The sequence below is a fragment of the Notothenia rossii genome, assembly GCF_949606895.1.
Source record: "Notothenia rossii genome assembly, chromosome: 8".
In the NCBI taxonomy this organism is placed as follows: Eukaryota; Metazoa; Chordata; class Actinopteri; order Perciformes; family Nototheniidae; genus Notothenia; species Notothenia rossii.
In genome coordinates this window covers 44,733,735-44,746,146 of record NC_136906.1, presented here as the reverse complement: position 1 = coordinate 44,746,146, position 12,412 = coordinate 44,733,735, and the positions used below count along the sequence as shown (strand labels likewise).

General features: G+C 39.8%; 1 protein-coding gene across 1 annotated transcript; it reads left to right on the top strand.

Moving 5' to 3' along the window:
- Window positions 1–1,610: 1,610 nt before the first annotated feature.
- Window positions 1,611–7,386, top strand: LOC307016203 (uncharacterized protein; the record flags this gene model as incomplete). The annotated part of the gene is made up of 18 exons (XM_079645246.1): window positions 1,611–1,819; window positions 1,893–2,066; window positions 2,150–2,441; window positions 2,539–2,639; window positions 2,749–2,868; window positions 2,951–2,998; window positions 3,167–3,247; window positions 3,528–3,616; window positions 4,064–4,124; window positions 4,218–4,268; window positions 4,354–4,398; window positions 4,514–4,578; window positions 4,670–4,775; window positions 4,928–4,966; window positions 6,733–6,838; window positions 6,931–7,040; window positions 7,145–7,242; window positions 7,329–7,386. Exons 3-18 carry the CDS (start codon window positions 2,411–2,413, stop codon window positions 7,384–7,386), a joined length of 1,209 nt encoding a protein of 402 aa, XP_079501372.1. The 5' UTR covers window positions 1,611–1,819; window positions 1,893–2,066; window positions 2,150–2,410.
- Window positions 7,387–12,412: the final 5,026 nt, after the last annotated feature.

The following is a 12,412-nucleotide window of genomic DNA, read 5'->3' as shown; positions in this document are numbered from 1 at the left end:
CTGCGACTTTGTCATTACGGTGAAAAGAACACCTTCATGCCGATCTAGATCCCTCCGCTTCCCCATAATGACCGCATCACTGCACATTATCCCATACGACATTTTCGTGCCATAGGTAATATGTAATATTTTCTTTTGTTCTTAACTTTCATGACAGAAATGGAGAGCTTTTATACTGAGATAAAGCACTACGTGCTCAATGGTGGTTACCACGATCTCACCATCGCCGCTGAAAAGCCTGATACAAGGAAGGCGTTAATTCGGAGGGCATCCAAACAATGCCTGATCAAAGGTATGTAACAGAATAAGGCCATGGTTAAGTCATGAACATACATTTTTATTATGAGGTATAAACCCCCTGTATATGTGACATCATCACATCCCTTTACTTTTAGGGATCAATAAAGTATACATCTATCTATCTATTTATCTAATAGATAGTAGTGTTTTTTGGTGCAAAAGTGATCAAACCTCTAATGGTTTATCATATTGCAATTCCAACATTTTTCAGTAAATCGCAAGGACTCCAAAGCTTGTTTCTTCTTTTTCTTTTTCTTAGTATACACACTATTACTGTAGTTGTTACGTTTAAACCCTATTTGCCACTGGATTTCTTGAACAGCTTTTAGTCATAATGTCATCTCAACGCATGTCTAAATGATTGTTTTTTTGTTCCTTATGTGCCAGCTGGAGATTTGTACTATACGTACAAGGACAATGAGAGGATGGTTGTGTGCACCAAGGACCAAATTATCGATGTTCTGAAGGAGTGCCATGATAACCTGGGTTCCGGAGGTCATGCAGGGAGAAGGCGCACCGCCGAGAAGGTTTCGGCAACGTACCACTGGTCCACTATGCGGGAAGACGTGAAGAAATGTGTGGGAGTTTTTGACTGACTGATTATTGATCTACAGAAATGTGTTGTATGTTAACATTGAAACAGAGTGACAGTTTGAGCTCCATCAGAGCTGTCTGAAAACATATTTCAGAACTTGAACAGTTTAATTCTGTCTCCTCTGAAAGTTTTCTCTGTTCTATCATTTTTATACCTAAAGTTTTTTGTTTTGCTGATTGAAAATGTATGATATTTGCGAAGGTTGATGAGTGTCCCCGCTGCCAGCAACACAAGGCCATTAAAACGGTTGCACCCGAACTGCATCCGATTCATGTTCCCGAGGCATGGACTGTCCTTGGTGTGGATCTCATTGGCCCACTTCCCACCACTGCTAAGGGCAAAAGGTACTATCATGATGGGCTGAAGCATGTGTAACCTCCTTTAAAGGTTCTAAACGTGAAGATTCTGGTTTAAAAAGAAAGGAAATAATTGACAGTGATTCTGTATGTATTTACAACATTCTGCATTTCATATTGCAGATACATTCTAACAGCGACCGATTTATTCACGAAGTGGGTGGTTGCAAAAACTCTCTACCAGAAAACAGCTGCTGAGGTCTCAAAAAAGATCACCAACATTCTTCTCGATTTCGGGCTTTTCGAGAAGATCATTACCGACCAAGGACAGGAATTTGTGAATGAGGCACAATAATCTATCTAATATATGTATGTGTTATGTGTAACAATGTAATACGATCAGGGTAATTGGTGTACACTAAACCACCTGCAGGTCAACCGTGGTGTTTTCGATGCACTGGGTGGAAAGCACTGCATCACTTCAGCCTACCATCCCCAGTGCAATGGCCAAGATGAGCGTACCAACCAAACCATCAAAAAAGTACTTGCCAAGTACTGCGGAGAGGATCAGAATGACTGGGATGTACACTTGAGGGGCATTGTGGCGAGCATTAACACCTCAAAGCAGGTACAATGTTGTAACAAATGCAGATGGGAACAATGCTCAACAGAGATACTAAAAGGAATTTTTATGTTTTCAGAGGTCAACCAAGTACACGCCCTATTTTGCCCAGTTTGGGAGCCACCCTCGCGTCCCAAGTTTAATAAATGCAACACACAATGACGGGGATGATACCTCTGTTTTGGTGCCTGCTGATGAGGCAGAACAGCAGCATGAGGCAAAGGCTGCAACCGTTGCAGATTTGCACTCGAAGGTGAGAATAAAATGGCAATATTTAAAACATAATAACTCGTCTGTTAAAGACTGTAAATGATAACTGTTACATATCTTTCTCAGATTTACCAGAACATTCGAACTGCACAACAGAGACAAAAAATCTGTTATCAAACAATCAAGGGAAAGAATGTAAAAACTTTCCTGGTTAATGTTGGAGATGAGGTCCTAAGAGCGAATAAGAGGAAGGAGGGCCAAAAAGGTGGAAAACTGGAGTGCAACTGGTTTGGGCCTTATCTGGTTTCCTCAATCACCAACGAGGTTGTGGCAACCCTGTTGGGCTCAACAGGAGCTCAGCTGAGACAGGGTGTGAATGTGTCTCAGATGAAGCCCTTTATCAGGCCTACATTGAGAGGTATTTTGATTATCAATACAAGGACACATTTTAGGTATACTTCATCTGTGGTACTTGAATAATACTGTTTATTTTTTGTATATCTATCTAATAACAGCTGAACCGAAGATGGATTCGGAGGGATCAGTTGCTGACCACCAGTATGCCCTCTCTGGTGCAAAATACGCAAAGGATCTACATCCGATTCAATCCAAGCTGGTAGATATATGTTTACTTCATGCACAGTGATGGAGGTGCATTGTTTTGATTTGAATTTTTCTATGTTTTCTATTGGCTTGAAGTATGTTTTGCAATCTGTTATTTGCAGCTCAGCTATGTGCTAGACCACGATAGGCCTGGAGCAGAGGTCATTGTGAAGGAAGGGGATGTGTGTCTGACCAGAGAGGACTTTTGGAGCCTGGGTCTTCCTCAGTGCATGGAGTCAAATGTAGGTATACTAGAGCTTTCCTGCCAACTTCACCTTGTCTCAAATAAATGGCACAGGTAACTTACTGTTGTTACTGTTTCAGATTGGAAACACGTGCCTGAAGATGGTACAAGAAGCCAGCCAAAGACATGTACGGTTTTCAACAGACATCATTGGCCTGCTTTTTTCTTTTGAATAACACATATTTTCTAAATAGCTGTTTAGTGGTGAAACTCCAATCTCGTGAAGTGTGGTTTTCTCTTGTTATTGAACATACTTCTATGAAGATTTTTTTTTTTTTGGAAAACTATCAATATAGGGCAAAGATATATACATTGTGGATATGTATGTGGTTCCTACCTGGAAGTCCAAAACAGCTGACGCGTTGGCCAGTTTTCCAGTAAGTTCCTGTTGCTTGAGACCTTCTATGTTGCTCGACATTATACAGAAACTTAAAATCCCTTGTTTAAAATGCTAGGCTGACCAATTGGTCACCAAGGACATGGTTTTCATCCCTGCCTGGAGTCGGCAGCAAGGAAAGGCAGATCACTATTTGCTTTGCCTGAGTCTGTTCGAAATGATCTCACCAGCTGGTACAAAATGAACACAAGTTGTACTGTGTGGTTTTCTTCTGGTGTTGGATTATGTCTAATTTCAGCTGTTTTGTGAATGGTTGACAGGTGATCAAGCCAGCAAAGAGAGAGTTGTATTTGCTCGACCCTCTTAGGCCAGATGGCTTTGGTGACAGTTCCTACAAGGACATCTTTAGGTTTTTGTAACATTATTACCCAGCCCCGTTCTGTGGCTTGTATGGGAATCCTAAATAGTTTATAGTATTCTAATACTGCAGTAACCATCTTGTAGACCAGGGGTCTGAATCTGATCAATTCATTTATAATATATCTCCATTTCCACAAAGTCTGGTGTTTGTCCTTAGTGGAACCGAAAAAAAAAGGTCTGCAACAGGATGCTATGAATTATAATGTTCATTTTGTTATAAGCCTTGTTCAAAGGTTGTTTTCAAGTTCAGCTTTGTTCAGAGGCTGGTAAACGTCTTGTTGTTTGTTTTATTTTAGCCCCGTTCAGTGGCTTTCATAACTTTCCTCTTTTAAGGCATGCAATAGTTCAATGTAAGGAAATCCAAAAACATGAATTATATTGAGTATAGCGTTCCTTCACCAAATCAATTCCCATGTCTTATAATTTCTTTTGACAGTGACCTAGCCCACCGCATTGTTCCAGGTCAGTGGACAGTAAAGTTTGGCAGAGACGTCAAGGTACATTTCTCCACCATCTCATACACCTGCTTTCACATGCCTTTATTTTCCCTTTGACCATGCACATCACTGTTATATTCCCAATTCTTAAAGGGTTTGCCTCACCAAACCACGGGCAATGACTGTGGTGTCTTCATACTGATGGTAAATTCCTCTCTTGACACTTTTTTTTAAGGGGTTTTGTTAATTTTTGAAACTCATAACTTAACAGATCTTTATCCTTTCACAGTATGCACTCAACCTCAGCACAGATGCTCCACTTTGGTTTACCGAGGTCAGTATTTATCCTCTGAGTTAGTATTTCAGGGGGAAGAGGGGGCTAACATTGAGTAGACAAATGATGAGGTTCCATTCATTTTCAACTTTATTATTGTTACATTGTCTTTTAGCGGGACATAGCACAGATCCGGAAATGGTGGTGCATTATGCTGATGGAACGGTACCAGATTGAAGGGTAAATCATACCTTTTAAATGTTACTTTATAGACAACAGTTTCTTTGACACTGATTTACATTTTCATCCTGATATTATGTGATTTTTAAAGCCACGGACAGAGGTTTTCATACTGGACCAATGAGGCCGGAGAGCTGCTCAAAGGGGCACTGGAGCCAGTGTACAGGATCCCAAAGAAACGAAAGACAGAACATGAGGTGAGCATGAGGCCGATAGGCACACTCCTGTTTGTGATAAACAAATGTAACAATCCAGATTATTTAACACATGCATACATATCAATATTGATAATTGTATACACATGTAATTAAACAATGACATGACCCAAACCTTATATTTTCCTTCAAAGGTCCAGTCTCAAAAGTCCGACATGTGCTTCATATTGGAGGTAATATCTTTTCAGTTAAGCAGTAACTGTTTTTTGTTTAAAAAACGACCGGTGATCACGGCGGAATTTCCAACTATTATGTCTCACTGCTTTTTTTAACTTGATTGATAGCTGTTTTTTTACCTCAAGGAGAAGAATAATAAAACATAAGAAAAATGTGTGTGATGTATTCAACATTAATATTAAAAATGTGTATTTTTGCTACCTGAAGCCCAAAGAATCTTGGTATTTCGATTGTGCTGGCAACAGTCTAGTCAATGTGTTGTTAAACAGGTTTGATCTAGTCTGACCAATACTTCACAGCTGCCAAACTGTCTTCTGTTGGAGATTTGGAGGATGTTTAAAACCAACCTCGTCTCCGCGTGTCGTTTGGTAAACTGGGTAAATTCGTAAAAAGGAAGGGATTAAGAAACACCAGAATGCAAGTTAAACAATAATCTTGTTTTAATGATAAAAAGCAACAATACAAATACATCATCGAATCACGAAGCACTCTGCAGAGTACTCCGGGCTCAGGTTCTACCACGTGTGAGACAGGTCTCAGGAACGGCCAGTCAAAAACAAGAGCGCGAACCAAAGGAAAACACAGGCTTTCATACTAAAACACAGGAGGAGGTGTGTGCGTGCTTTCCCCCAGAGGTCATCTTATTGGGAGAGACCAACACATGGCCTGTCGCACCCAATCAGTGCGACACAGCAGAAGAAACCCGGAAACAAAAAGTCTCTTTCAGTTTGACGAAGACCAGACACCTTTTGGTGTCTGGTACGAACCTGCTCTAAACAACAAGTTTCCTTATCTTATTTCACATCTTGCAGCCAGCACACACACATCCCCTTTTATGGCCCTTTGTCCCTGAGTCCATCTCCCCCCGCTCAGGTTACCACACACAAGTTAAAAGTATGTTTTAAGAAGATATAGTTGTTATAGGTGGCTAAATATACGTAATACATGTAAATCACTTTCATATCAATAATAACGAGGAACACATTACCTATGCTCTTAAGCAGTATTAGAGATGCTTTTCAAATAGTCAAACTTCACACAGGCCTAATATAGAGAACACACTCATTTGTCCTACAGCCCTTCCATTTGTTTGAGCTATTGTTCACATCTTTACTTCAAATAAAAGGTTTCACATTGTATATTTCCAGCTTCCTTTACACATACTGTTATTATTAATACAAAGTAATTAACCACACACCTCTATTTAAAACAAGTAGATTTCCCTGATAATTGACATGCTGAAAATGTTAAGAAGAATTTCCCCTCCCCCAGCTCTCTCGTCCCTGTCATAAAAGCTGCTTCCATTTCATATAGAGTAATAAAACATGTTTAAGCTAATTTCTCCACAATGTTTGTAGCCATTTAGTACCCACGCATGAAAGAATAAAAACAGAGGTATAGTTGAACAGTAATCATGCAGCACATATATTTACTGCAATGAAAACACACACATTTGCCCTAAGCATGTGTAACGCACCCTCTTCTTTTATGAGGGAAACATTCCAGAGTTTTGGAGCTATCCCCAAATTAGGATGTCCCCTGCTCACATCCCTCTCTAAACACAAAGACTTCACCTCAATATATTGGGGAGGGAAAATATACTTTGTCCCTTCAAATTTAACACACATGAATATATATAAGGTGACATTAAAATGAATATACCAGATTTAACTTTCCTGCCATAACACGTTACTTTAATACTTCAAATAATTCAACTAATCCTTCACTTCTTTCGGACATTCTGATGGAAATGGTTCTCCAGGAAGGTGACAAAGCGTACTCAACACTCGCTCTAGTGTGTACCACCTTCAGAGACGCAATGTCCACTGTGTCTTTCAGAAGAGGGGCCCACTTTCGCTGGCTTGAGAGTAAGTGATTCAGTGAAGGTGCAGCAGTATACGACAGCTGTGGTGTCTATGCATATTTTTACTGGCTCTATTGAAATGCTTGTTTTACACAGGTGTTGCTACATGGAATTGGTTCTCTGCTTCATACAACAGGATTTCAACGTCATGTACACCATTGACACCTGCCGTGGATGCTTGGAGCCTTACAAAAACTGCAAACCAGGTAGACCTCTTATTCTGGATAATATTGTTTATGTGTCATTACATATTTAGTGTGTTGTGGTCCTAGTGTGATTCAATTACAATATTTTCTTTCTCTATTCAAAGGATATGTTGGGAAAGGTAAAAGAGGAGAATTGCAGGGCATCTACTCTGATGACCAACATCCAGGCTATTGCAGTCCCTTCTGCAACCAGATATCATAGGTAAAGATTAACTCACATAAACAAATGTCAGAATAGACTAAATTGTCACTGCAATTAATGAAGATCATTTGATATCTTACCTTCAGGTTTGGTTTCCCGGACGCTGCCCGGCGGGTCATGGGGATGACGCCGCCAGATCGCTAGTTGGCATCGTTTATGGTCGGAACTACGACGGTATCTGATCGTCCTCACCAACACTTTCCAGTGGACAGGGCAGAAGGACGCCACATGCCTGTGCAAAGTGCTGGAGCAGCAGAGAGGTGATCTTGCGGTATGCAAGGGTGTTCCAGTGGACTCCGTCCTTCCCTGAACTCTTGGAACACTGTGAGATATTACTTATTTTACACACATTTGCTTGCTCTTTGCTAGAATCAATGAGTAGTAATACATCTGATCACACATCATCATCATTCGATATCTTACCTTCAGGTTTGGTTTCCCGGATTCTGCACGGCGGGTCATGGGGATGACGCCGCCGGATCACTAGTTGGCATCGTTTATGGTCGGAACTACGACGGTATCTGATCGTCTTCGAACCTCTGACTTTCGTTCAATCAATCAATCAATCAATGTTTATTTATATAGCCCAATATCACAAATGTTACATTTGTCTCAGTGGACTTCACAGTTTGTACAGAATATCAGTATGACAATACGACACCCTCTGTCCTTAGACCCTCACATCGTACAAGGAAAAACTTCCAGAGAAAACCCACAGTTTAAAGGGAAAAATGGGAGAAACCTCAGGGAGAGCAACAGAGGAGGGATCCCTCTCCCAGGACGGACAGACGTGCAATAGATGCCGTGTGTAAATTGAAAAGATAATACATTTGCAACATAGGTAGTCCAAATGTTTGGAAATGCATGTGTGTATAATAGGAAGATGAATCCACGAGGATATACATCCAGGACTTATGATCCAGGACCACAGCCACGACTCAAGATCCAGGACTCGCGATCCATGACACATGACTCCGGATCCCAGCGTATATAGAAACCAAAAAGAAAGAAATTTGGGGAAGCTGGGTTAATCGGGACATGAGAGTACACAGGTATAGACAGAGAGAAGGAAGAAGTAAGATGTCCCCCGACAAACTACAGATGTAGCGATCCATTTCAGACAGTTTGAAACGCGAGGGCCGTGATTGGTACGTGATCTGCCCTCGCTCAAGGGAAAACCTCCAGCTTGACTTGAGACCGCCCCCGTGATAGATAAATGTAATTATAATGAAGCCAGCTGCAATGGATCATTGATCCACCAGGGGGTGCAGTGGGGTTCCACACTGGAGCTCATGTGAAATAAAGTGAGATACAGTACGCTGGATGTACAGCGGAACTTTGTTAAGATCCATATGTCACGGATATCATACTACTGTGCTAAATAAGAGACATGTAATCATTTACAAAACATCACCATGTTGTTATTTAACAAAATCATTTTGTTATTCGAAAAAAACGAACGGGAGGAAATGCAGCCCGGCTCTCGATTTTGAATCCTAATTTAATCATCATCTTCACCACGATCATTTATGTTTATGTTCGCCGAATTGACATGAAATCACTGACACATATGAATATACTGTATTCAACTTCATTAAAACGTTATTAACGTGCCTAAACTCAGTAATTCACCAAAAATATGTATATTTTAATGGAGCTTCGTCGGTCGATCAGGATCCCAAAGTGTAGCGGAGGGATCCTCATCTGGATGAAGGGTGCTATTTTCCCCATAAGGAACAAGTCGCTGCAAATTATCCCGCTTATTACATGGCCACATTCTCAACAAAGTAACGACATGAATCCCAATATTAATTTAAATGCTTTTATGGATTTAGAAAATGTTTTTATTGATTTAAAAAATAGTTGTATGTATTGATTTAAATTGACATGCATCCGCTAAGAAAAATAGTCCGTTGTTACCGTTTTTTAAACAGTCTGAATGAAACGGCAGCTCTCAGCTGTGTATTTACAACTAATGGCCCATCAACCACAGCTCAAAAATAGCCTACTGTAAGTTAAGAAATCATTCCAATATGTACATCTTCTGATGTAACAACAATAACATTATAAATAGTAACATAGCTGAACATGGTATTGCACATTTAGCTTTGAGTGTTACTGACCTGAGATGTTTTTATTACATGAATTAAGGTGACTGAGGCTTTTTAACATACAGGGATGCAAACTCATCAGGTATGAAAAAGGTGACAAGGATCCGAGCCCCCGGCTCCCCCACCCCACGGAATGACAGAGGATTTTAGCAGTCAGAACAACTAAAGCAGCAATGTTAATAATAACAGAAACGCCAAAGAGTCACATCTAATAGAAATATATAAAAGCATTTATTTTAAATTGTGTAGCAGTCAGTTTATAATTTTGGCAGCACTGTTGAGCATTTTGAAAATGTATTTTCATGCCTCTGTGCAAGGCTTAAGTCTTTTTATCTTTATAGCCACATGGTGTAAAGTAACTAAGTTCATAAACTCAACAAGTACTATACTTGGGCACAATTTTGAGATACTTGTACTTTATTTAAGTATTTCAATGTTTTGCTACTTTGTTCTTCTACTCCACTACAGTTCAGAGGTACATGCTGTACTTTTCCTCCTCTACATGTATTTAATACCTTTAGTTACTTTACAGATGTGGATGAATTATGTGAAATATAATCAAGTGTTAAATCAGACTTTAGTTCCACCTGGAGCAAATCCACAAGCTACCCTGCAGTATACAAAGTCATTCAAACTAGCTGCACCTTTACCAGCTTTGAGAACACTTTCATGATCAATCATTATAAAACATATCATATCTATTATTCTGAAATGGACCAATCTGCACAATGACTACTTTTACTGTCGCTACTTTCACTATATTTTGATGATAATACTTTTCTACTTTTACTTGAGGAACATTTTGAATGCAGGACTTTTACTGTAACAGAGTATTCCTACACTCTGGGACTATTACTTTCACTCAAGTACAAGATCTGAGTACTTCTACTTTTACTCAAGTACAATACCTGATTACTTCTACTTTTACTCTAGTACAAGATCTGTGTGCTTCTACTTTTACTCAAGTACAAGACGTGAGTACTTCTACTTTTACTCAAGTACAAGATTGGAGTACTTCTACTTTTACTCTAGTACAAGATCTGTGTGCTTCTACTTTTACTCAAGTACAAGATCTGAGTACTTCTACTTTTACTCAAGTACAAGACCTGAGTACTTCTACTTTTACTCAAGTACAAGATCTGAGTACTTCTACTTTTACTCAAGTACAATATATATATACTTATACCACCTCTGTTTATAGCCTATGAAAAAAACTATTAGAAATAGAAGGCTAAAGCTAACGTTAGCAGATAGTGACAATGTATGCTAGCTAGCTAGCTCAACGATTCAATAATATAATATAACAATAATAACAATAACTATAACAATAATATTGCCACAGAAAAACTTTTCAGTTCACATCACACTCTGCCGCTCCGACAGGGAGCTCTGCTCTGAACACCTGAACGGCCCGTTCTAACAGCTGTTCACCAGCGGTCCACTCTGTGCCACAGTGACTCCGGACGCACAGTTAATATTAACGAACGCACCTGTAGGTAATGTAGCTGCTGAAGCTAGACCATCATCTGGGAGCAGCAGAGCCTTATTATACATCCATGAGCAGAGCCGACAGGCAGGAAGACTCGAGCACACAGCTCGTACTTCATTATAATATATAAAAAAAGAACACCATGCGTGTCATGATGGCATATAACAGCTCACTGCCGCAGATTACTCCGGGTCCCAGATCCCCCCATACCCCAAAAATATTTGTATTGCAGATCTACATGAATCACACAAACGACTTATTTTGGATTCAAAACGGCGAAATTTCGCCGAAAGGTGACAAATTTGCATCACTGAACATAGACAGAGCACAACTGAAACATAACATCTGAAACGATGTTACAACATAATACACTTGTGGGGATGCTTGGGATGTGAGGAGTGAGGGACACGGCTTAGAACGGGCGTGTCGCCTGGCAGGACAGGAGAATGTGTGCACCAGTCTGCCTTGATCTATGAATTCATGTCCGTGACACTCACTGCTGCCCACAGCTGTTTTATAGAAGGAACACTTCCTTCACTTCATGAAAGTGTTTTAACCACACACACCTCTACACACACATGACGGGTGTTATTTTCCCCATAAGGAACAAGTCGCTGCAAATTATCCCGCTTATTACACGGCCACATTCTCAACAAAGTAACGACATGACTCCCAATATTAATTTAAATGCTTTTATGGATTTAAAAAATAGTTGTATGTATTGATTTAAAAAATAGTTGTATGTATTCATTTAAATTGACATGCATCCGCTAAGAAAAATAGTCCGTTGTTACAGTTTTTTAAACAGTCTGAATGAAACGGCAGCTCTCAGCTGTGTATTTACACAACTAATGGCCCATCAACCACAGCTCTCTCCCCCCTCCCCCCTTGATCTTTCTTCTCCAGCAGCTAAATTAACGGTAGGTTACTCTGAGTGACAAGCTTACAGTTAGACACAACACTGTCATTGCAAGTGACCCTCAGTTAGTTGACTTTTATGTTCAACTGCTAAATTCGTTACTGATAAAAAATGGCTTTGAAGGATTATTTGAATTATTTGAAGTATTAAAGTAACGTGTTATGGCAGGAAAGTTCAATCTGGTATATTCATTTTAATGTCACCTTATATATTCGTGGGTGTTAAATTTGAAAGTGCATTTTTACTCTTTAAATAATAGAGAGGCTTTTCATATATTCCTGAAACAATGTCCCACTACTTAGTAATAATACATTAAAGTAATAGTCTTTTCTTCCACTTTTCATGTGTAGTCAGAAGGGTGGTTTTATGACCTTTGACATCTGCTTTGCAGTTCCCAGCAAGGAAGGGGCCCTGAGTCTCTAGCTTCCTCTGCTAATTGCTAAAACCCGTATTGATTAGCCCAAAGGGAGATGTGCCTCAGATACAAGACAGTTGAAGCCTTGTAGAATTAATGATTTATCTCCTACAGACCCCAAAAGAGGCCTTGAGACTTGGGTCACCCAGCAGTAAATGAGATAGAGGTCCTTTTGAGCTTATCAATAAAAGGTATTCATTCCTAGTAAGCTGACTTTGGGGTGAAGGGAAGTTCAG